Here is a 22,499-nt window from a genome sequence, read left to right as displayed (position 1 = left end):
TGTATCACTAGGCTTGTCCATCACTGAAGCGATGAAACGTCTGGCAGATCGTGCAAGCGAGAAATACCGCTGTGCAGTCACTCGTCTACCGTTTCGTAACATTGTACTTTATGCATAGTTTAACTTAAAGAGTTAAAACCAATCTCTTGGTCTAACTTGCCTGTGAAAATTCCCCAACCGAAAGGTGGCGCACTAGTGCTGAATTTCTCCCGCTATACATTTTGCTGGTCAAGCTTTTCTCTGAAGCAATTAGTTGAACATTGAGTGAATGGTTGTTGGACTTTGACCGAAAAAATTGCAAATCTGAAGAATTAAGGCGTAAGTTTTAAATTACTCATTTGCCAGCCTTGCCAGACAAGAGTGTCTTATTATTAACTTTTGTAATGGACAGCCGGATTTCGTTTACTGCTACAAATACTCGAAGGTTTGAATCTAGACCCCGTTCTTTGAGCTTGGGAACTCTACGTCCGAGTCAGAGAAAATATAAACCTCAGGGTGCTTCGTTGAAATGTAAAAGTCCGTTTCTATTTACAACTCAAGCTTATCCTACAGGTAGGAAATTGCTGTTGTGTATTGGTTCAATTTCAATACTTCAATTTAACCTTCATTTTCTTCCAACTAATTGTAAATATGTTTTTAACTGTAAGCATGTTTTAACAACTGTTGTTTCGTCGCTAGATCTGGTCTTTTCGTCAATCTTTGCCTTAGTAATCGAAAAGACAAATAAAAGTTATTATTATTATTATTCTTTGTCTATAATAATGATACAACTGATCATATAGAACACAGATAGATCTGTATCATGGGTATATAGGTTTGCGGTTGGTTGTTCAGTAACACATAAATTTTTTCTACAAATTTGTAAACTTGATATTATTTTCAGGTCTTCAACCGATATTTTACACTCGCAAAACATCTCATGAATCGAAATTGTGCAAAGGTTTTAAGAAAATCATACAAGCTGTATTTGTAACTTGGATAAAACTAAAAACATTTCTCACAATGTACAAATCAAAGTTAATTGACAAGATAAGGTAAGTCATTTGTAATACCCCTGTTATTTTTTATGTTTTACTGAAAATTTGAACAACAATTAGTGACCACTCGGTTGGAGCAATTGTCGCTAAGTATATTTCCCAAGGTCATCCAAATTTTTAAAATTGCACAGACTAAGGGTACAATACTCCAAATTTTAAATCGTACATCAGAGTGTGGACGCTGTTTGTTTTTAGGTTTTTGAAGATACTACCTGGCGTGTTGTTGCTGATTTCAATCCTTGTTACATCTTCCAATGTGTTGTCGTACAATGATACCTTGCCACCAGTGACCATTTTTATCTTTGCAGTGATTTGCGTAATTAGTCTTGGAACCATTTATCTTGATTACCTATGTAGCAATGATCAGGGTAAGCCTATTTCATGTTTTCTGCTTTAAGATATTATCTTCAATTTGTAATTACTTACTATTACTGTAAACCTCAAAATGTAAAACAAAAAGTTTTTGTCATAAATGAAATTCTAGTTTCATGAGCCTGCAGTAGCAACCTAAGAAATTTCTGTTTAATCCTAACTTGTCAAAAGGGCATATTATTGATGATGAAACTGGTTTTTACTTTGTCCAACTCTGTACCTAAGCTATAATTTATGTTGCTTTGTTATTTGTTACTGACCAATTTGTATTTTAGTTTAGTTAAACCAGGCACATATTGTTTATTGCCACCATCAGGTTACATCTCATATTTCTCGCACTTCTGGTGGTCATTGCTCTTCAGTTGTATGGCATTTGGAGTAAGTACCTACCGCCCCTGGACGTATGATGACAGAGACAAGATAGCTGACATGCTGCTAATGACAAGCACTGCAATTAAATGCTGCTGTGATTTTCTAGACAGATTTAGCGAAAGTGTTATTCACAGGTAAGAAACTGTTGCATTTTTACATACCAATATATATTATGTCAAAAGTACATGGGTATTTTTATATGTTTACAATGCTTAAATTAAAAAAAAATTATCAAATTTACGAACAGAATAAAAATAGGCTGAAACAGTTCAGTAAAAATTTATTTATGTTTCTATATTCAAGTTTCCAAATAAGATCTTTGATTTATATTAAATATTTCTCTGATTTTAGGTCAATCTTTATTTCACCAACCGAATTATCTACGTTACTTGGTTTTCTACTTGGTGGTTCTATGTTTCTCGAGCATGATGGAGACCTTGACCTTGTATTAATAGTATCAGCATCTGCTATTGTTGTGGTTAACTTGAGGATGAAATGCAGCCTTGCATTCCTCTATCTGTTCATGTTTGTTGCCATATCAGGTTAGATTATGTTCTTGATTTAGTTTCCTCGTTTTGCTCTTTCCAAAATTCTCTTTTGGTGTTAAATATAATATTAGTTAATAGTTACTTCACCAATTTGGACTGCGCATGGTTGTGTAACTTGTATTTCACATGATAATTGATTGATATTGGTATTTATTTTAAAATTTGTATTTGGTAAACACTCTTGATATTTGGAACCTATTTATGAACAGTAATATAAGACCTACACTAATACTCTAGTGGAAACAGTATACCAATTGATTGCATTGTGTGTTTATATAATTGCTGCTTCCACCTCTTCAGCTATTGCAGTATTTGACAATCTTGATCAAGTCATCAACCCATTAGCATTGGTGTGTTACCATTTGCGTCTCTTCTTTCCACCTGCATCAGATTTCTATTTTTCCCCTTTGTCAGCCATGGAAAGATGGTCATGCTCATTTCAAATGACGAGGTATAAGTTGTATTGCTGCTATGGCAGTTTTTAAAGTTGTATTAAATTAAAAACGACATGGTTAAAAAGCAGTTAAACCTATAGATTTGAAACAGAAATTAGTGTATAACTTATTTTAAGATGTAAACCTGGAGTGCGAAAGTCCAAAACACATAATGTTACCCTTGTTTTAAAATGTCACCTTAAGCATTCATAACAGTACGCCTTTAACTGCTGTAACACTGTATTTAATATTCATAATGTGCTTTTTTTGTATTGTTGTAGTGTGAATGGTGTTATGTTGTTTTTTTAGCTTAGAATTTTTATGTACTGGACTCTGTTGTACAGTTTTAATCTCAATACCTAATTAAACGAATTTCATTACAGGTGCAGACAATATTTCCTAATGTTTGTAATCTTCTTGCTTGAGTTCACCTTCAGTATTCTTGCATTCTATGTAAGTTTAATCTTTTAAAACCTTTTCTAAATCATTAGGTTATGCTTTGTACATTTTTCTATTGCCACGCAGTAGCTTATGTTACATTACAAGATAAATGATGTGTTTCCTAACCACTAGGGATTAATTAGTGTTTGTAAATCATTTTTACTCTGCCTTTATGGAACTATTTTCACGCTGCATTGAAATAAAGTATTACAAATTTTAATGCATTTAAAAAAGCAGGTAATACTTCTGCACCCCGAGTATGAATTAGTATTTGTGATTCCCGTTGTAACTGTGAGTGGATTGATATGGATTTGCACACATATGGGATACATATCAACTGAGGTCAGTACTGCCTATTGCTTAATCCACTTTTAAGTGATTTTACTCGTATGCTGCTCTTACAACAGTGCTGTATGTATGAGTGCAGACTGTGCAGTTGTATATGGATAACGTCAGTATGTCATTCACTGGTGCTTTAACCTGTTTATATATGCTGACAATGTTGTACATAAAACAGCCATATACCATATTACAATCTGTAAAATTATTTAAAAATTTGTTTATAAATTTTATAATTTTTTTTAAATAAATGTCTTGATTAAATCTTAATAAAGACATTGTTCCCAGTTTGTGCTTGCGCGGAAATTAGCTGAATGTCAAGATTTTTTCCACAAGCTTCCTACACAAAGCGGGGGTACCAGTCTACCACACATAATGTCCAGTAAAGGTAATTTAAGATTAGTCTAACTGTTTTGTTAACTAAGCTTTTGTATTGTATGTTGATTATGAAAGGATCCTTGCTGGCCAAACAATGATATTCTAAAGCTTATTTTTAATACAATGTATTGTTGGAATGGCTATAGACACAATGTTAATTTAGATCATTCCAGGGATTTCACTATTACAGTTGTTTATAAACAGGAAATAGTGATTTACTTTTTTCAATATAATTTATACATGTGGTGTTCTGTCTTCTGTGAATAAGTTTTCACCCATTTATAAACTAGTTTTTATGTTTTATTTAACATCCATCTCAAAACCAGGAGTCCGCCATCTCTGTCTCATTGGGCAACAAACAGTAGCGTGTGCTCTTCTCAGCACTTTCATCTTTGGAGCAATCTCATGGAGGCGAGAGGATGCAACTTACCCATCTTTCCTCCTCATTATAGCTGGAATTGAATGTTGCTCGTTTGCAAGGATCAGGGAGCTCGCAGTTAAATTGGGAGGAACTTGTGCGGCTTATGCTCTTATTACACCAACAACCGCAGCCAAGTATGGTATTTCTAATACCTCGTTAACGTTTTGCACATCTGTTAAGTTACCATTATTTTAGTTGATATTGTATCTAGGTGGTGCCCTTCTACAATCATGTGCATTTATGCTTTTTCTGTCTGTTTTTTACTTTTAGAAAAATAGGCTTTTTGTTTGAAATTTCTTGCAACATAGTTTTTTTGTTTATATGTTTATGTACCCAATTTTATTCATGGATAGATTTGGGTAAGTAAGTGTTCTTTAAACAATTCAGAGTTTATTATATATAGTAGGGTGGGGGAAGATGGGACACCTGATCATTCTATTTTCCCGTCCAATTTGGTAGTAAACAAAAAACTTTCAAAGAATTATAAAACCATATTCTTACAACTCTCAAAGACTGTTGTTAATTGTTTAAAACACGATCAGGATATTTTGCTATTATGTGTCAAACGTGGCCCAATCTTTCCCCACCCTACTATATCTGTAAAAAAGTTGTAGTCAAAGACTCTAAAGATAATTTTTTATAGAATATTGAAGTTGTAGTCAAAGACTCTAAAGATATTTTTTTAAAGAATATATTTCCATCCTTTCACAGTGCCCACCAAGGAGTTACATTGCTACCCACTGGTTCCTTACAGCAGCAGAATGACAGAGCAACCTCTCTTATTACTGCAATGCACAGGTATTTAACCAATGAATGTTTTTATACTGATTTTTAAGGTGTAACATACACGTTGAGCTATGGCACACTTTTATGTTGTGGAAGGGAATGTTTAATAATCAACACAACAATGCTGATTGCTTTAATCCTCTTAGTCCGGCGCCGTGGCGTAGTGGTTAGCGCCCATTAGGTAACCATTAGGTAATGGGATCAAGGCTCGTCGCTGCTACCATTGTGGGCGTATGTGTCCTTGGGCAAGACACTTAACGACAATTGCTTCAACCCAGTGGTCACTAATGGGTTGTCCAAATTATCAGCCATACATAAAAAAAAAATTAAAAAATCCAAAAAAAAAATAATCACCCACAAAGTAACCACATGGCAACTCGTAAGCTGGCACGAGGTGTTAAACCGTGTGATAACGACTGTCGTTTTCCGGCCACGCGAGGATAAAGTAAGTTACATTCATTCATTCATTCATTCATTCATTCATATTAAACTGCTCTTTGAGGTAAAACTAAACTGCCGTTTGATGTCTATGACTTTACCAACACAACAAGTTAAAGCCACTTAATTTTCCTTGTACACGAATAAATGAATAAAATTTATTTCGTCTCTTCGTTCACGACGAAGATCTGAAAAGGTTAGAAGAGCGAAAAGAGGAGTAGCAACGGTAAAACAACAGTTGTTAAAACACGCTTATTGATAAAACAGAAAAGAAAATAACGTTTTGGATAAAATGTGTGACCGTTACACCCTATACACAATACAATGTAAAATGAAATAACCAACGTTTAATTAAACAATATTCAAGTTCTAATCAGTAGAAAAGTGTGCGTAAGGAAACAAACCTGTACAATATACACCAAGTTGAAATCTTTCTGGTACCGCATACCCACTCACTGTAGACTTCCTAGGTTCTTTTCTCTTTACCTTGTTGAAAACATCGGCTGTGACTACTCTACAACTGGTCTAAGTCGCGCCACGGCCGAAGAAAAGCTACGAACGTTATTTACGAAACGCACGAAAGACGACGAAGCGGCGAAATACGACACTTACATATTTTACTACAGTGGTATTACAGCAGATGACGGCAGCTGCGTTTTGGCCGGTGAGTTCTGTGTTGTTTTTGTTTGTTTGTGTAGTATGACTTGTCGCGTCGCATGAGGTTGTTATTCTGTGGCGAAATAATATTGCGTAATTACGCGTAGTTTAACATGCGATACGGATTTTCTCTGAAACGCTATTGATGTATAGGACCTGCTGTGACGAATATGTGTAAGATTTAGACTTCGCTTTGCATTGTCAGATGGCGCTATGATGTCACCGGAACGTGTACTTGATATCTGGCGTGAAAGTTGTGCCGATGACGAGTGCGTGACGTCACGTCTTCTACTTTTGCTTGACGTCATCGCCAGTGAACCTTGGCTGAAAGCGGTAGGCAACCTACGTCATGAGTACGTTGCCGTACAAACGTGTAAACTTGTTAAAAAAGACGTGGAAACCGCTGCTGCGTATTCCCCTGGTACCTTCACGGGGGATTGGGTGCAATGGAACTATGATCTTACAAATGGAGCAACCTGTGCGTCATGGTTTGACGACCAGGACAGTAGCGTAAAACCTTCTTATGCCGTGTCCCGTCGGTGGACGGACTTTGCGCTCAGAATGCCCACTAGCGGTAACTCTGGTTCAGAATTAACCCAGCACTGGAGGTCGCATTATTCCCTAATATGTCGACCATGTTTGGCGCTATCGTCATCTTGTGCACAGAAATTACAGTTGGTAAGGTTACTTGGAGCTCCCGGTCGAAGATACAGGCGACTGAAAATGAGGTGGTTTCCCCCAGCACAGCTTGACACCGGGCATGGGTTTAAACTTATAAAAGGTTAATTTTTAGTTATGCAAAAGCTTTATATATCTCTTGTATAACTTGAGAAAAACTAATCTCCTGGTACTTAGAAAACAACGATTTGTATTTTGAAGTGATTTCCAGGTTATTTAGGTTTGTTAAATTTGCAAGTTGACATTTTACACCATTTTCTGGTTGTTTTATTTACATTGTGTATTACTACAGAATGCAATATACACGTCTCTAATATTACAGTAGAAATCTCTAAACTATTCGGTGCTTTTAATATTGTAATATCCATAAGTTACACATTTCCCATAATATTGTAAATTAATTCAGTAAAGCGTCATCTTTCGGTTGCTGTTTTGGTTTTTATATTTTTTTTTTTCAGTGTATATGTTGACACTGTAATTCAGGTGTAGGTATTTACACAACCATTTAAAATGATAAATTTACATTCTTTTATAAATTTATACGATTCTAAGTTCCCTGTCCGAACGGCGATTTATAACTGTGGTAGACTGAAAATACAATGCACTTTTTATTGCATTTTGTTTGGTTGATTTCGTATTATAATGCAATGGTATAGATATTCTAAAATACTCGTTTGTTAGGACGGAAACAAGCATTGCATGTTATGTAGCAAAAATGCACTTATTCATAGAACAGGGTATTGTTTTTAATGCTTTCGGTCCAGATTAGAACAGAAAGGTTTATTTTTCAGATTTCGAAACGTTTTGGTTTCCAAGAACAATTGTGACAAAACCAACCGATTTATTGTTAAAAAATACACCGTATGTGATGTAATTAATATTTTACTTGCCAACGGAAATGTAACAGCATTAGACTTGGGCAAATGTGTTGTGTACGTTGTAACACCAGTTAAGCTAAAGGTATGGATACAAATACAACTTTGGTGAAGTTTGCATACGGATCCAGACATGAACGGACTTATCCAAAAAGAACCGGCAGTGCTAGAATGTTAGATGGGTCGAAATGGCACGGGATGCCATACGAAGGTTGTGGAATTATGTATGAAAACTTGCCACATTACTGTCCAACTGAACTGTTCATGGCGACCAAAACTGGTCGCAAACAGAAGCTACAAGATGTATTGGTAGCCGCTTTGAAAAGTAAGATGGAAGCGTTTGAAAAAGAGGTGACACAGAGAGAAAACGGTCAAGGTAAAAACTTTTCCGAGTCTTATCAGTTTATCGATTGTGAATTTAGATTTGTAACATATAGTCATGGCGACAGAAAGAAACTTAAAGAATATTGTTGACAGGGCAACTAGCGAGTACATCAAGTGGAATAAATGATGTAAATAAACCGCAGATACCTGGATACTGTGAAGAATGCGGAGACAGCAGTTTACCTGAACCACAGACGAAAACATCGAAAGGCACCAACAAACTTAAAAACACGCCGGGCCGAAATACAGTTCCGTTTTTACGAACCGGTTTGAACTAGTTCGGTTTTACGGACCGGGTTAAATTCGCCTTGTTTTTACTTAGGCTACTTTTTGAGTACAATTGTGTTCCTGGCAAAGTAATCTGCTATAACAACTTTTCAAATACCACAACAAGCTTTTAAATTTGAACGATTTTTAATATTATAACAATTCAAAAAATGTATATAATCTATATTATAACATTACGAAAATCGAAATACTTAATTGCCTACACACAGCTAAAAGTGTACAATGAACGAAAAAGCAAAATGTTTCGGTCATGTTTGCACATGCGCGATGCAGCACCAAGCAATTTGTTGAAGTATGAAAAATTCGACAGTAACTCAATTTAGACTACAAAGACATTTTACGAGTTATAACAGCAGAAACGAGCTTTATAAAGAGTAGCTCTTGCAACCTTTACATAAGGGCTTTGAAATTAAATCAGAAGACATCAGGACGACACATAACAACGTAAGTTAACAGCAAGTTATAAAACGTAAACCCATTTTCGTTATATACTCTATGAACTTTTGGTAGTATATTTAAATTGGCGTTAAAAGTTCAAACAATGAAGAACAAAACTCATTTTTCAGCTCGCCATGGATTTAAGTTCTAATACGTCTAATGTTTGTTGAACACGTTTCACCGCCGCTTTTCGTTCAGCTCGAATGTCGGATTCGCCAGGAGCTCCTGCTGCTGTAACTTCGTCCAGGGCCAGCAATTTCTTTGTAAGCAGATGTTCCAGTTTAAGATACGCTTTGTCCTTTGATTCACCAGAGAACTGGTTCACGTCATTTTCGATCGATTCAAGGTCGGACAGCGCGTCGGCGATCTTTTTGCGTGCGGCTATGACACGGTGATCGTCCTGGGCAGGCGGTGGGCTTGGCGTGTGCGGTTTGGGCGCTTGTGTTACAGGGGGTGTCGGTGTTGGAGGAGCGGCAGTGGGCTTTGGGGAGGCAGTAATAGGAACGTCTCTATGGCCAGGTTGCTGTTGCGTCTGCTGTGGCGGTTGCTGCTGACTGGGGAATTGTTGTTGTGGTGGGGAAGTGGGGAATCGGGCAAAATTCGGTTGCTGATATGGTTGTTGCTGGGGGTAACTTTGAGGTGGGGCTTGTGGCTTAGCTTGCTGTGGATGATAATTCGGCTGTTTTGGAGACTCATGGACAACTTGGATTGGAACCACCCGTTCTTTAGGCGCCGCCTGTGCAAAAGAACATGTTAAACTTTGAACAATCATTATAGGTAGAATTTACAAACACACTATGACAGCATGACTGTTGCAAAACACACATGGTTTAAATGGAATATCAATCGTCAAACCAGCTGCACGTCAAAATCTAGGTTACGGATATAAATAAAACACGATGACGATCAAATGCGGAGTGTGATGCCATCACTTTGTTTTAATTATTATTTTATTTCTAATGAAGTGATAATGAAATTTGGGAGGTGCAAACACGGCGCGAGAAAACCATGCACAACCTGTGGCATATCTGGTTCAATCGTATCGTCGGCTTTGTTTTCCATGGTGGCCGTAGTGGCCGAGGTCAATAAGTCATCTGGAACTGGGGACTGTGGTTGCGGGGATGGGGAAGGGATATACACAGGCTCAGATTCTATATACTGACTACCGGGCGAGCTTGTAGGAGTTGGGGGTTTTAATGTTTCTTCGTGTAAAACAGCGACGGGGACATCTTGCGCCGATCCAGGGTTAAAGTGCTGGACGGGTATCGCTATACAGTCGGAGGTAGTGCTACGTACTTGGTTTGGGAAATGCTGTTGCGGCATTGGCATGCTGGTCTGGGGGGCGAACGGTTGAGGCATTTTCGTTGGATTGTGCATTGGGAACTGCTGTTGTCCTGAGTGAATATGCTGAACCGGGATCACTCTCGGTTGGTTCGTACCGTTTTGCTGCTGCTGTAAAGTAAATACGGTTATATTATCAATCCTAAACGAAGCATTCGCTATTCGTAACACGTGTATGTATTTCTACAAAAAACTCTTTTAGTGGAAATTTACCATTTCTGTTGTTAGTTTATTGGGTATTTCTTCTGTATTGAATGCGTTGGTATCTTGTGGTTGCGTGCGCTTCATAACACCAGCAAACATTATAATAAACAATCAGCTTATAGCTACGTCAAAAAAGACGTCGATTAGTAAAAGAGAGTAAATACTAAATAGCAGCGTATACGCAGAAACTAAATTGAATGTGACTTATTTTTTTATTCTTTATTCTACACTGATCTAAGCCTACAGAATGCGTAACAACTAAGATTATTTTTAAACAAACTAATTTAACGGGTAACCGACGTACTCTATCCGTTCGTATTGTATATATTTTATTCACTTTCAAATCTGAATTTGAAAACTCGCTTACCACACTCTGTTTCAAAACACTAACCTTATGATAAGCTCTGAGCGCTTTATATACACAATCTCCACACTTAAACGCTACCTTGAACTGCACAATCCATTTCTGTACTATGAGCTTATGCCTAATGACGTAAGTTGTTCCCGCGGGAGCTCGAGTATCTATATACGCGCAAGTGACACACGAGACATTGTATATAACGTAAACCGCTCTGACGTCATACACTGCGACAGTTTCCAGCCAGTTCTAGAACTCTCGCGCAATTTCTCTCTCTTTCAAACAGTGCCTTTTTCTTGAGTTCTCTTTTTTATAGATTCAATTTTGGTGTACTTCTCACACTCACAATAGTTAAGAAATTAGATTTCTGCTTTATCATTTTAATACGGTAATTTAGTTTACAATTTTAAATATGTATACAGTTGTTTAAACTATCACAAGTTCTTTGTTTTACATGGTAATCTATAAAGCCCTACCATTCTCTATTATGGTACCATACTATAATACTGTATATAAAAATATAAAATATGACTATCATAAAAAAAACATTACAAATTACATATAAAAAGAACGCACCGGTCCACCCACAGGCCTTGGGTCTTGCCAAGTTGTTCTTTGAGTGTTATGATCAATAAAGAATGGCCAGTTCGTTCGATCATCAATTCTCATTTCCCATCCTGTAAAAAACTAAGTTTTATAAAATGTACACAGTGATAACATGTTTTATAGGATTTATAAAACATGTACACAAATAAACAATGTTTTATAAAAACTGCCAAAACTTGATTCATTGTTAAATATGAAAATATAACGACAATACTACAGGAGGCCAGTCACTTTAGTTTGGCATATCCAAACGGATCTTACTTCCTGTGGCCTGCTACAAACTATTTGCCCATTGCCCATAATTTTGTTTAACACGTAATATATTGGAATAACAGCAATATAGCATTATGATGTGCAACAACTTACTTTGATATAATTATACATATATAAAGTATAATCTAAAAAAGAACTTAGAAAGACTGCCGGGATGTTATGATATTGCCAGGGACTTGTATGTGGCAGAGTTTAGACAAAAAAAAAACTAATATTAAATCCTTATTTAAAATATAACAAAAACACATCAACAAGAAATACAAACCTGGAGGCAGAGGTTCATTAAGTCGTAAATCCGGCGGAGCTGGGTATTGATTTTGATACATATCCCTTCGGATGTAATTAACCAATGTATTTACGAAACCTGAACACCTTTTTTCAACTTTTAACCGAATCTAGAAGTGTCACTTCCTTATACAACCAAAAACACTACGAACTTGTTGACTACGAACTTGTTGGTAAAGAATTTACCACGCTGGACTACAAATAAGACAAACGCGCGTACGCATACCCTGTATCGTTGGATGGTTGAGTTTAAACCGCGAATGACCCTTCGTCGAAATCAAGGTTTGCTGCCTTCTTCCTTTTATTCCATTTGTTGTAACGCTCCAGTGCCCAATATATATGATAGGAAATGTTGTTTGCACACGATTAGTTATTACTGGGCTCAAACCAAGAAGCTGTCTTACATATTGCACGACAAACCAAAATGTCTGGTTAAACTTTTACATGATGTGTATTTTGACGGATTTTGCGGCGAAAAAGGTCAACTATGCTCGAATATCTGCCGCAACATATCACATTATGATACGCCGCCTATATTGGTAAGGTTGTCTCTTTGGTATGAAGCGATATCAATATTGCAATGCGATATTATGTATGTCCAGTAATCTAGGTTTACTTGGTTAAGAGGCAGAAAAAATAACACAGTATTGATTAGCCTTCTGGTAGGCCATGCTTATAATCACATTACCACACGCCAGGAAGATTCACGCACGCATTTATTACATGTACAGTGGCAGTACATACACATTGTCGCTATTAAAACCTTTTCTGCGTTCCTAGGTTAGTATAGAAACATGTCGTTAAAAGTAGTTATATACGGAGGCTGTGGCGCTTTGGGAAGAAATATTGTAAGCCACTTTAAAAGCAATAATCACGTAAGCTAAAATCATTTTTGTCATTGGATTTTTAAACTGCATATTAAACTATATTTTAATGTTACAGCATGTAACTTCAATTGATTTGATGTCAAATGATGCAGCTGATCAGAATGTGCTGATCAAGAATCTCAATTCTTGGCAAGATCAACATGCTGAAGTTGTTGATGGGTTGGGCTCTCTGTTGGGTGAAGAAAAAGTTGATGCAATATTTTGTGTGGCTGGAGGATGGGCAGGTGGAAATGCAGCAAGTCAAAGTAAGTCATTTTGCTTTAATTTTGCTACTTGGTTATTTAGCAAATAATTTCATTTAGATTATGTGAAAAACTGCGATATGATGTGGAAACAAAGTGTGTGGAGCTCAACCATTGCTGGAAATTTGGCTTCCAAGTTTTTAAAGCAAGGAGGGCTGTTGACTTTAACTGGAGCAGCTCCTGCTTTAGAAGGAACTTCAGGTTTGACTTAATTTTAATTTTGACACAGCAGTGACATAACTTATACACTGTAATGTTTATTTTATGCAATTTATTGCAGGAATGATTGGTTATGGGTTGGCCAAAGCAGCAGTACATCAACTATGCAAGAGTTTGTCTGACTCAAGCAGTGGATTGCCCGTCAACTCATCTGTACTATGCATAGCACCGTAAATTATTGTTAAATCCAGTTTGATGCAAGATATAATTTATGTTTTATGTAGGGTTACTCTCGATACTCCTATGAACAGAAAGAACATGCCAAATGCAGATTTCTCTTCATGGACACCACTAGAATATATATCTGAGTAAGTTAATTTAATTCATTTTTAATAATTGTTTATATTTTTATCATTAATTATAACTCATTTTTAAATTACAGAACATTCTCGGTTTGGGCGAAGGGAGAAAAGAGGCCAGCATCTGGCAGCTTGTTGAAAGTAGAAACTGCAAGTGGTGCAACTACTGCTACTCCAGTGTAGTTCTTACAATTGCCTTTGGGATTGGCTTATAAACGGCTGCTAATTTAGCATTTCATAATTTACACAGAAATCATTTTACAAATAACGACTATGGTTGAAAAACCATTTACTACGGACCAGAGTCCGTTTATATACGGACTCTGCTACGGACCAACTTTATTGTGTTTGTTGAATCTTGTTTAACTAATACTTTTCACTGCTGCTCCTTACTAAAACGCAATTAAATTGTAGTTACTGTGAAAGTGTGAAATGATTAATTAAAATTTTAGTTTGTTAACACAAATACCGTATTATTTGCACGCAGTACTCGGTTTCGCGGCAATAAACGACACAGCTATTCTGCCATAAGTTGTCTCAGGTATAATAATAATCACGGTATTTTAAATGGCGTGACGTTTTCTTTGGTGATCGTAAAGTCGACATAATGCTTGTTTAAAAAATGGTATTAACCTAAATAGGTTCTGCTTTCACGCTAAACCATCTCCAGCATTTATTATTTTACCCCACATAAAAGTGAAAAATCATCGACCACCAGGTGGCAGTGTATTGAACTGCTGCTATGGAGATCGCAGACGCGGCAGATAACTTGAAAAACATGAAGTTTGTTTTGTGGTTTTGTTTTAATTTATAATGTATTGCCACTAGATGTTTATATGGTTTTAAACGTTAAGGGTTTTAGTTTTTCATAATGCTTGTTAGCGTACGAATATTCCGCTTTAGAAATTCAACACTTTACCGGTAATATTTTGTATAAATAGGCTAAATAGCGAGCTATAAAACTGAATGTCATACCACTTAATATACTTTGTAACTTTATCGGTAGCGTTTTTAAGGTAAAAGTGTTAATATTTTGCTGTTATATTTTATGATTTAATTTGTTTCACAGCATTTTTATAAAAACAAAGAGGTTTATATTAAAACTACAGTTATTTGGAAGATCTGAAATTTCAAGATGAGTATGAACATGTCTCTCCGATTTGAGGTAGCTAATAGAGGTGGAAGCTTGATAAATTCACTGAAAGTGGAAAAAGAAAGAATCATGAAAGATGAGTTAATGGCTGAGAGGATCTTGCAAGTAACGACTGAAAAGAATGACAACCTTAAAGCTGGTTGGGCAGAAGGTCTTGAAGAGGCCAGCCAAACGCAAAGATACAGACTGAATAAAGAAGAAATTAAGCATGAACTGTCATATGCCAACAAAGCGGTTGTTGCTGTAAGAAGAGCTGCACTTAGAGAACTTCTTGAAAGAGAGCATGACATGTATGAGCAGGAGCTACATAAAATTGGAAAAGCATTCTACATCAAACGCACTTAAAAACATTTAACGTACTTGTTTTGCATGTTGCACAAGTGTTTTAATTAATATAAATTCGCCATATATTATTTTATCATTTGCTTTTGCAATTACACATAGAAGTATATTTTTATAAAATATTTTTAATTTTTTTGCAAAATTTTTAGATTGTGTTTTATGTGTGTTCTTATAATCTTTGAATTATGTCTGTTAAACCACCCAAGCTTCCACCTATTGAACAACAAAGCCATAACTCATATGAGGTGGCCAAGAAAGATAAGACTTCAACATCCTACACACTGACAGGCTCAAACACCAAAGTGAGTAGCTTACCAAGCCTACCATGTGATGAATTTTCATTGTAGTGTTAATACATCATACAAAATGTAATAATAAACTTTTTTTATTAATGTTGCATTGAGCCTGTAGCTATTTCCAACAAAAAACTAACATCAGTATCTTTTGTTAGACATCCTTTAGGTTTTTATAATTCTGTGTTAAGAAGTCTATTATTTGTAATACTAATCAACTATATTTTATTTTCAGCATCTTTTACCTTCACAACAAAGCTTACAACCAAATCAAGATACAAAATCAGGAGAAATTGAATCATGGCCCGCATATGCTAGTCAAAGTGTTTCAGATACTTCTTTGATTGGAAAGAGTTTTCACAAAGACCTAACAATTGTAAAGGTAAAATCTGCCTATCATTTTTCAGTAACCTTTAAGTGTTAAGCTGCAGAGTGACATTTTTATATACATACCCAGAAATTATACTTGTATGATTTCATGGCATTTCATTCAGACTTGTTTTCTCATAGAAATCCATTATTCCCAAACCAAAGTTCCTTGTGGCTCTAGAAACTTACGTAAGAAAGGAAATAGTTGAATTGGAATGTTCTGATGGAAAACCCAATGAGCTAAGATTGCAAGCTTATCGTGAAGTGTTTGAGTATCTTATTGAAGATTTCAAAACCTACAAACCTTTATTATCTCAGGTTTATTGTTATATTCTAAGTCAACAACTTAAATATATGATTTGTATTTGTGATTTAATACATATATATATATGTAAATATATTGAGAATAGTGTTAATTCACTAATCCTTAATTACATGTTTCAGTTTTCGTAATTTTTGTTTGATCTTGCAGATAAAGAATGAATACGAAAAGATGTTGAGTCACTATAGGCAGAAGATAAGAGAGTTGGAACCCCTCAAGTCAATGTTGATTACTGTATCTGAACAATGTGATCAAAAAGTCATGAAAATAAGGGAAGAGGTGCTGTGACTATTCTTTCTCACATTTAAAATAAGTATGAATTTATCTATGCAGCCCATTGTTGTTAACATTGTGGTTAGTATTTCCTTGGGACACTTAATAGCAATTGCTTTAACCCATTTGTTTAAATTATCAGCCATACAAAAGTACATAATCACCCACAAAGCATATGCGACAACTCATAAGCTGGCATGAGGTGTATGAACACTGTTAATAATGCTTAATGCAAGGATAAATCAATCAAGTTACATTCATTCATATGTTGCTAGCAAGTGTTTATGATTACAGGAGCGTTTGGAGATTTTAAATTTACGAAGAAACAAAATGGAACTTCTTCGTTACATTGACAGTATGAGAGAGAAAGAAGTTTCGTTGCAAGCACAAGTTGCAAAGTTACAAGAAGAACTTTCAACTGAATATAGGAAGTATGACAGATAGTGGCAATCTTTAAACACAATATAATTTACCCTAACTTGTAATGGTCAATTTTGAGTACAAGTTGGTAAAAAACATATATTTTGTAAGTAGCTTGCTAATTAATATTTTACTTGATGTGGCTAGTGAAATTTGTGTTTATATAAAATATGACATCATGTATACTCAGTATGTGTGTTAGGTGTTACTATTTCCATGTATGACTTTGTTTATTTTATTTATAAAAGGTATCGAAATGAATGTGACATGAGAAAACTTCTCATTTCTGACATGAATGATCTGAGACACCAACAAGAAGATTTGAAACGTGCAGCTGGACAAGGAACCATTGACGCAGATGATGACCCAATCAGACTTAAACTATCACTGAAGGTTTATTATAAATTATCATAATTGTTTATTATAACATAATTTTCAATGCTGAAAATATCTTTATATTATTTTAATTTTAGTATTTTAGAGACAGTGTATTTGACTTTCAAACTTGTTAGAATTAGGCCCACTTACATTTTCTGAAAAATCTGTGGCAAACAATAGTGTAGTGTTAAAAGCTGACATTTAACGATTTTGCACAGCTAATAAAAACTCTAATAATTTAATGCAAAAGTTAAGCACCGTACCTGAGCTCATATCACCCATATAGTTTGAGACTCTATGGTATCAGGTAGTTTTATGACCTAACATGTACATTTCTAGTTATTGTAAGTTAAAACTGACAAACACCTCTTAGGTTGCAAGAGAAGATTTATCAAGACAAGCTGATGAACTTACCAAGATGCAAGCTGATTATGGAGATGTTGTTCCAAGAAGAAACTTTGAAATGCTGGAAGCAAGGTTTGCTGAACTGAATGAAAAATACACCACGTTGACTGATGATTTCCAACAGCTTAAAGACGAACATGAAACTATATTAGATGTACATAAACAGGTAAGACTTCGGTTTATTACTATGCATCTGAGCCTGTAGCTATTTCTCAATTGATACTTTTTTGCTAACATTTTTTGACAGTGCACATTTATGATTACAATTCTTATGAGTAAATACCTTATCTTCACAATTGTTATGCCATCTTTTATATACGTTTTAAATCTTTTAAAGTATATTGATTTTTCGCAAGCCATTGTATAATTAGAAAGTGTGTAATATATGTTTTGTATACAGGTTTTAGACCAGCGTGATCAGTTTTACACCGAAGCTGAAACTTTACGTCGCAGTGCAACTCCCAGACCGCAGTGGAAAAAATGTGGTGAAATAGTACCAGGTGACACAACATAATTTATCTAACTCTTATATAAACTACGCTACTTGCTAAAGATGTTTTAAGTATGGCTTGTACTATTTATTTCAATAAACATCGTCCGGCGCCGTGGCTAAGTGGTTAGCGCGCCTGCCTCTAACCCAGAGGTAATTGGTTCAAGGCTCGTCGCTGCTACCATTGTGGGCATATGTGTCCTTGGGCAAGACACTTAACGGCAATTGCTCCAACCCAGTGGTCACTAATTGGTTGTCCAAATTATCAGCCATACACAAAAAAAAATGAAAAAATCCAAAAAAAAAATCACCCACAAAGTAACATACATGGTAACTCGTAAGCTGGCACGAGGTGTATGAACACCCGTGTTATAACGACTGTCGTTTCCGGCCACGCGAGGATAAAGTAAGTTACATACATACAAACATAGTTGTCCAAATATAACACTATACTTTATGAAAACAAGGGCATCATATGTTGTATGAATGTAGTATAATATCAGCTATGGAGGTTTAATGGCCTTTATGTATACAAATTCACTTTATCTAAACAATTATTTAATTTTATAAATTTGAAAACCAAACTCTAAAGTGTTATGTCTTATAACATATTGACACTTTGGTTTACAACGGTAATCTAAATAATAATTTGATAACTTCAAAGTAATTAGGCCTACTATTGTAATTATCATAGGTGGACCTGAGCACTGGAGAGATGTTTCATCTGGTAAATCAAGCGAAGAGATCCTCCAAGTTTTAATCGGTGAATTCAAAACTGGATCACAAGGTCCAGACTTACTGGATGGAAAAGGAACATCTGAGGATATTCCGAAGTGCGACTAATTTGTACTTTGCAATTCAAATTTGTATGCTGTATTTTTCTATGTACATTGTAACAGTTTGTAAGCTCAGTACAAGTTGCAGACATAAACTTAACTCTGTATACCATGCCAAGAGATATTTAGTTTACCAAGAAGATAAGATTCAGAAAAGGAAGGTGTCTCAAAATTAAGACAACACAGAAACAGATCTGATCAGGAAAGTTTAGTGATATTTTAAATGACATTTAGAGATTTTTTATTAACATTTAAAATGTAAACTTTTTTACTTTATTCTTTCACACTATTTTATATTTGTTTGCCACTTGTTACTAAAAAAACTAAAATTTATAAGGGTATTAAAAATAACCTATAATGTTACTTTTACTTCAAGATATCTTCGATTTGAAGGAACCGTCAGAAATCGAAAATTAAGTAAAGCTGAGTTGTCGGCTGTCCTGAAAGAAATCTGGGTGAAAAAAGTAACAAGTGATGCTGAAGTCGGAAAGAGGCAGAAAATGACGGATTTCTTGTTCGACTTTTTCATGGTAAGATCTTGTTAAAAGTTGTGGCATTTGTGTACCTTGCATAATGCTGTTGGATATATAATATTAATTCTATCAATTGTTAAGCTGATTTTGGTTAAACAATTATAAAAGGCGACAATATGCTGTCTTATTTATATCATAACGAACCACAACTAAATCTCTGGTTTTATCTGGTAAGGTGCATGTAATTAAATCTTAAGTAGTGGGGAAATGATCCATTTCAGGCCTAAATCCCAGGTCACATGACATATCACGCTGCAGAACCTGAACCATGTAAAATAAAATGTTTTGCTAAAACTCGAAAGTTTTTAAGTGAAATCGAACACAGTTTATAGTAAAGAATTTTTTATATTGGTCACATCCCAGGTCACATCTCATATCTCACTGCAGGTCCCAAACCATGTAAATTAAAAAGCTGTTCTGAAATCGTGAAAATCCGACACAGTTTATAATAAAGAGAGAGTTTTTTTTATGTTGAGATCTGACACTTTGTAATTATAGCTAAAGTTTAATAACTTGGAAGAGATAGCGGCAGAGTGGGGATATTCCTTGCATGATGCACTTAATAATTATAAAGATGAGCATTATGCAAGTATGTTCTTGGCTATTCTAACTGAAGATGGTAAGTTGTTTGCTATCATAGGAAAGGATGATTGAAATTGTAACTGCTGCTGTGTCTTGTTAAGATATTAAAATTGGTTCTGTTTATTGTTGTTATTTGCTGCTGAAAATTAGTTCTGTATATTGTTGTTATAATCTCTTTCTGGGCATGGTTGATATTTCGGAATGAGTGGTCTATTTTTCTATTATGAGAGAAATCTACTTTTAGTATTTTAGTCACTTTACCTAAAATGAATATTTGCACATATTACTTGAACCAACAGGACCAGAAGACTTGTACTATCAGGAAATGGAAATTATGAAAAAGTTGATGGCAGAATTTGACAGAGTTGATATTGAAAAAACAGGTAACCTTTCAGAGATTTATTTAAAATGTCTTCCTAACAACCAGGTTTATAACTCAACAGGCAATTTATCCATTGATCAGTTCATGGCTGCATTAAATGTAATGTTCCCACTCAAGCAAGAACCAAGCACGCAAGCCTTGTTTGATGCTGCAATACAAGAACTTGAGCTAAAAGTTGATGAAAATACTTTGATTGATTACAAGGTTTTTAATTTATATTAATAACCAAAAGTTGTCTATTGTTCAGTAGATCCGCTTTAGTAGATCTGCTACCTAAACCTATATTTGTGAATAATTTATATAGAACTGACAGCTATTAATTAAGTCTACATTTAAAGGATATACTATCATGAAATATTTTGGATTCTTTTTTAAGGCAAATTTAGATAACATAGTAATATAAAAAGTAATTGAAACAATTTGAGTTTTGCAGTCGACTTTTATAAGGTACTCTTACTCTAGTAGTATTTAGCCGCAGCATGTGTATAATGACTGCCAAAAATTCCCTTATTTGTGTTATTTAACTAGTCTTTGTTACTGTGTTCACAAAAATGTTAAAAAATGTATGTTACTCCTTACAATATTATTATTATGCTAGATAAGGTTGGAGTAACTTTTGATTTTCTCAATCAAACTAACATGATTTTTTAATGGTTCCAGGCTCTGTTCACCGAGGATGAGGAAGGGCATACAGGTTCCTTCCTGAATGCTTTGAGATTGCAAGATAACGAGGAGAAAGAAGCTTATGTTGCAGAGATTGGAAGTCATTTGGAGGGAAATGAAAAGGTAAATGCTAAAATATAAGAGCAGCAATTCTTTAAGTAGTTGTGTGTTATAATACTGAAACACATTACCATTCAATTGTATAAAAACGGGTGTTTCTAATGTATTTAAGTCTAGAATGCAAATATTCAACTCTTTGCATATATGTTACAGGTGAGGTTACAAAAAAAGTAAAAATATTTTGTTCAGTTCAATAAAATAGGTGAAAATATCATAATGTAATGTTGTTAGTACTAATAAAAAGCCATGACAAATTAAATTATTGTCTACATATCTATATAACTAGAAATATAAGTCCACTGCCTAATATACAAATCTTTTATGGAATCAAGTATGCAAGATGACAACCTATAATTGGGTTTAACATATTGGCAGATGAGACAATAAAATTAAGTCTACTTTCAAGTCATTCAGACACAAAGTATATTGTTTAAGAACACTCATGCTGACAATAAGCCGGAAAACCCCAATGAATCATCAAATAAATTGCACTTACTACTGAGCTAATACTGATACACTTTTAACTAATTGATTATAAAATGTTAGTTACCTCTTATTCTTAACTAACGTTTTGTGTTAGTTATCTCATATTCTTATCACACTAATTTATTTTTACAATAAATGCAATTGAACTACTCACGTAATTCAATAAATGCAATTGAACTACCCACGTATTTCAATAAATGCAATTATGTTTCTCAGGTTTCAGTTGCTGACTTAAAGAATGAATTGATGATGAATGATCCAAAGATAGACCAAGAACACATGAATAACTACTTACAAATCGCATTTAAATGTGAAGCAGCTGAACTGGATGCTGCTGAAGATACCGAACTAAGTGTTATCTTGGATCGAATGCGAAAAGGAGGAATCCGTAGAATTGATGCTCCGTAGTGATTGCTTTATATTTAAACGTGAGCCAGATTGCACTTTTATTGTAATGAGTTAGGAGACTGTTTTGGTATTGTTATGGTTACTTTACTTCATCATGCATGAACTAAAATAAATGTGATATTTTTACGAGTACTGTGGGGTTTTTACGAGTACTGTGGGGTAAACAGGATACTTTAGAACAAAATATATTGATCGTGTTTTAAACAATAACCACGTTCTATGGGAGTTATGAGGACACAGTTTTATAGTTCTTTGAATAATGGAGCCCACCCCACTACATGACATCAATTGGTTAATTTATTCAACCAATCTATATGATTACCCTGATGAAGGCGACTGGAACAGGATGTTAAAACATTGATTCGTACAATAATAATTGGTCGGAAGAACTCAATTAAACTTAATGTCTTTAACTAACAACTAAGTATAAATACAACTTTTAAC

At 34.9% G+C, this 22,499-nt stretch overlaps 6 protein-coding genes across 13 annotated transcripts; 5 read left to right on the top strand and 1 right to left on the bottom strand.

Moving 5' to 3' along the window:
* Positions 1 to 170: 170 nt before the first annotated feature.
* Positions 171 to 7,517, top strand: LOC149732811 (transmembrane protein 168-A-like). 3 transcript variants are annotated; one of them, XM_089883066.1, is made up of 14 exons: positions 171 to 318; positions 392 to 552; positions 884 to 1,034; positions 1,233 to 1,405; positions 1,726 to 1,915; positions 2,133 to 2,323; positions 2,630 to 2,780; positions 3,147 to 3,216; positions 3,442 to 3,546; positions 3,832 to 3,931; positions 4,248 to 4,476; positions 5,054 to 5,140; positions 6,037 to 6,230; positions 6,429 to 7,517. In XM_089883066.1, the coding sequence occupies exons 3-14, from the start codon at positions 1,003 to 1,005 to the stop codon at positions 7,007 to 7,009; spliced, it is 2,103 nt and encodes a 700-aa protein (XP_089739192.1). In that variant the 5' UTR covers positions 171 to 318; positions 392 to 552; positions 884 to 1,002; the 3' UTR covers positions 7,010 to 7,517. The 3 variants fall into 3 exon arrangements, with proteins under 3 accessions (XP_089739192.1, XP_089739191.1, XP_089739193.1); XM_089883065.1 differs by having other exon boundaries at positions 6,028 to 6,230; XM_089883067.1 differs by lacking the exons at positions 171 to 318; positions 392 to 552 and having other exon boundaries at positions 897 to 1,034; positions 1,346 to 1,405; positions 6,028 to 6,230.
* A 143-nt stretch (positions 7,518 to 7,660) lies between these two features.
* On the top strand, positions 7,661 to 8,800 carry LOC149732810 (uncharacterized). Its single transcript, XM_089883096.1, has 2 exons — positions 7,661 to 8,152; positions 8,254 to 8,800. The coding sequence occupies exons 1-2, from the start codon at positions 7,864 to 7,866 to the stop codon at positions 8,436 to 8,438; spliced, it is 474 nt and encodes a 157-aa protein (XP_089739222.1). The 5' UTR covers positions 7,661 to 7,863; the 3' UTR covers positions 8,439 to 8,800.
* Positions 8,556 to 12,115, bottom strand: LOC149732809 (BAG family molecular chaperone regulator 3-like). 4 transcript variants are annotated; one of them, XM_089883088.1, is made up of 4 exons: positions 11,934 to 12,115; positions 11,366 to 11,466; positions 9,904 to 10,335; positions 8,556 to 9,622 (listed from the first exon to the last, which is right to left on the bottom strand). In XM_089883088.1, the coding sequence occupies exons 1-4, from the start codon at positions 11,992 to 11,994 to the stop codon at positions 9,011 to 9,013; spliced, it is 1,206 nt and encodes a 401-aa protein (XP_089739214.1). In that variant the 5' UTR covers positions 11,995 to 12,115; the 3' UTR covers positions 8,556 to 9,010. The 4 variants fall into 4 exon arrangements, with proteins under 4 accessions (XP_089739214.1, XP_089739213.1, XP_089739216.1 ...); XM_089883087.1 differs by having other exon boundaries at positions 9,904 to 10,338; positions 11,934 to 12,078; XM_089883090.1 differs by lacking the exons at positions 11,366 to 11,466; positions 11,934 to 12,115 and adding an exon at positions 10,441 to 11,283.
* A 77-nt stretch (positions 12,116 to 12,192) lies between these two features.
* Positions 12,193 to 14,131, top strand: LOC149732808 (dihydropteridine reductase-like). 2 transcript variants are annotated; one of them, XM_089883091.1, is made up of 6 exons: positions 12,193 to 12,492; positions 12,896 to 13,085; positions 13,143 to 13,283; positions 13,363 to 13,471; positions 13,526 to 13,609; positions 13,684 to 14,131. In XM_089883091.1, the coding sequence occupies exons 1-6, from the start codon at positions 12,193 to 12,195 to the stop codon at positions 13,781 to 13,783; spliced, it is 924 nt and encodes a 307-aa protein (XP_089739217.1). In that variant the 3' UTR covers positions 13,784 to 14,131. The 2 variants fall into 2 exon arrangements, with proteins under 2 accessions (XP_089739217.1, XP_089739218.1); XM_089883092.1 differs by lacking the exon at positions 12,193 to 12,492 and adding an exon at positions 12,626 to 12,828.
* Positions 14,132 to 14,351: 220 nt separating this feature from the next.
* Positions 14,352 to 15,245, top strand: LOC149732807 (uncharacterized). Its single transcript, XM_089883100.1, has one exon. The coding sequence runs from the start codon at positions 14,736 to 14,738 to the stop codon at positions 15,096 to 15,098; it is 363 nt and encodes a 120-aa protein (XP_089739226.1). The 5' UTR covers positions 14,352 to 14,735; the 3' UTR covers positions 15,099 to 15,245.
* A 10-nt stretch (positions 15,246 to 15,255) lies between these two features.
* LOC149732806 (translin-associated factor X-interacting protein 1-like) lies at positions 15,256 to 22,184 on the top strand. 2 transcript variants are annotated; one of them, XM_089883068.1, is made up of 15 exons: positions 15,256 to 15,397; positions 15,624 to 15,770; positions 15,899 to 16,075; positions 16,230 to 16,358; positions 16,647 to 16,783; positions 17,021 to 17,165; positions 17,524 to 17,721; positions 17,956 to 18,055; positions 18,740 to 18,878; positions 19,258 to 19,411; positions 19,913 to 20,033; positions 20,296 to 20,379; positions 20,440 to 20,582; positions 21,039 to 21,164; positions 21,864 to 22,184. In XM_089883068.1, exons 1-15 carry the CDS (start codon positions 15,281 to 15,283, stop codon positions 22,053 to 22,055), a joined length of 2,109 nt encoding a protein of 702 aa, XP_089739194.1. In that variant the 5' UTR covers positions 15,256 to 15,280; the 3' UTR covers positions 22,056 to 22,184. The 2 variants fall into 2 exon arrangements, with proteins under 2 accessions (XP_089739194.1, XP_089739195.1); XM_089883069.1 differs by lacking the exon at positions 15,899 to 16,075.
* The last annotated feature ends 315 nt before the right edge of the window (positions 22,185 to 22,499 follow it).

Source organism: Ciona robusta, chromosome 8 (genome assembly GCF_009617815.1).
Source record: "Ciona robusta chromosome 8, ASM961781v2".
Lineage (NCBI taxonomy): Eukaryota > Metazoa > Chordata > Ascidiacea > Phlebobranchia > Cionidae > Ciona > Ciona robusta.
This window is presented reverse-complemented; position numbering and strand designations above follow the sequence as displayed.

Coding starts and splice junctions, on each gene's coding strand:
- LOC149732811 (XM_089883065.1), top strand. CDS start 1,003: ATGTACAAATCAAAGTTAATTGACAAGATAAG. Junction 3,932..4,247: donor ACACATAATGTCCAGTAAAG/GTAATTTAAGAT, acceptor TCTCAAAACCAG/GAGTCCGCCATCTCTGTCTC. Junction 4,477..5,053: donor ACACCAACAACCGCAGCCAA/GTATGGTATTTC, acceptor ATCCTTTCACAG/TGCCCACCAAGGAGTTACAT.
- LOC149732810 (XM_089883096.1), top strand. CDS start 7,864: ATGGATACAAATACAACTTTGGTGAAGTTTGCATACGGATCCAGACAT. Junction 8,153..8,253: donor ACAGAGAGAAAACGGTCAAG/GTAAAAACTTTT, acceptor TATTGTTGACAG/GGCAACTAGCGAGTACATCA.
- LOC149732809 (XM_089883087.1), bottom strand. CDS start 11,994: ATGTATCAAAATCAATACCCAGCTCCGCCGGATTTACGACTTAATGAA. Junction 10,339..11,365: donor CAAGGCCTGTGGGTGGACCG/GTGCGTTCTTTT, acceptor TTTACTTTACAG/CAGCAGCAAAACGGTACGAA. Junction 9,623..9,903: donor TTGAACCAGATATGCCACAG/GTTGTGCATGGT, acceptor TCTTTTGCACAG/GCGGCGCCTAAAGAACGGGT.
- LOC149732808 (XM_089883091.1), top strand. CDS start 12,193: ATGGTTGAGTTTAAACCGCGAATGACCCTTCGTCGAAATCAAGGTTTG. Junction 12,493..12,895: donor ATGATACGCCGCCTATATTG/GTAAGGTTGTCT, acceptor TTAATGTTACAG/CATGTAACTTCAATTGATTT. Junction 13,610..13,683: donor CCACTAGAATATATATCTGA/GTAAGTTAATTT, acceptor TTTAAATTACAG/AACATTCTCGGTTTGGGCGA.
- LOC149732807 (XM_089883100.1), top strand. CDS start 14,736: ATGAGTATGAACATGTCTCTCCGATTTGAGGTAGCTAATAGAGGTGGA.
- LOC149732806 (XM_089883068.1), top strand. CDS start 15,281: ATGTCTGTTAAACCACCCAAGCTTCCACCTATTGAACAACAAAGCCAT. Junction 16,784..17,020: donor CTTTCAACTGAATATAGGAA/GTATGACAGATA, acceptor TATTTATAAAAG/GTATCGAAATGAATGTGACA. Junction 21,165..21,863: donor ATTTGGAGGGAAATGAAAAG/GTAAATGCTAAA, acceptor TATGTTTCTCAG/GTTTCAGTTGCTGACTTAAA.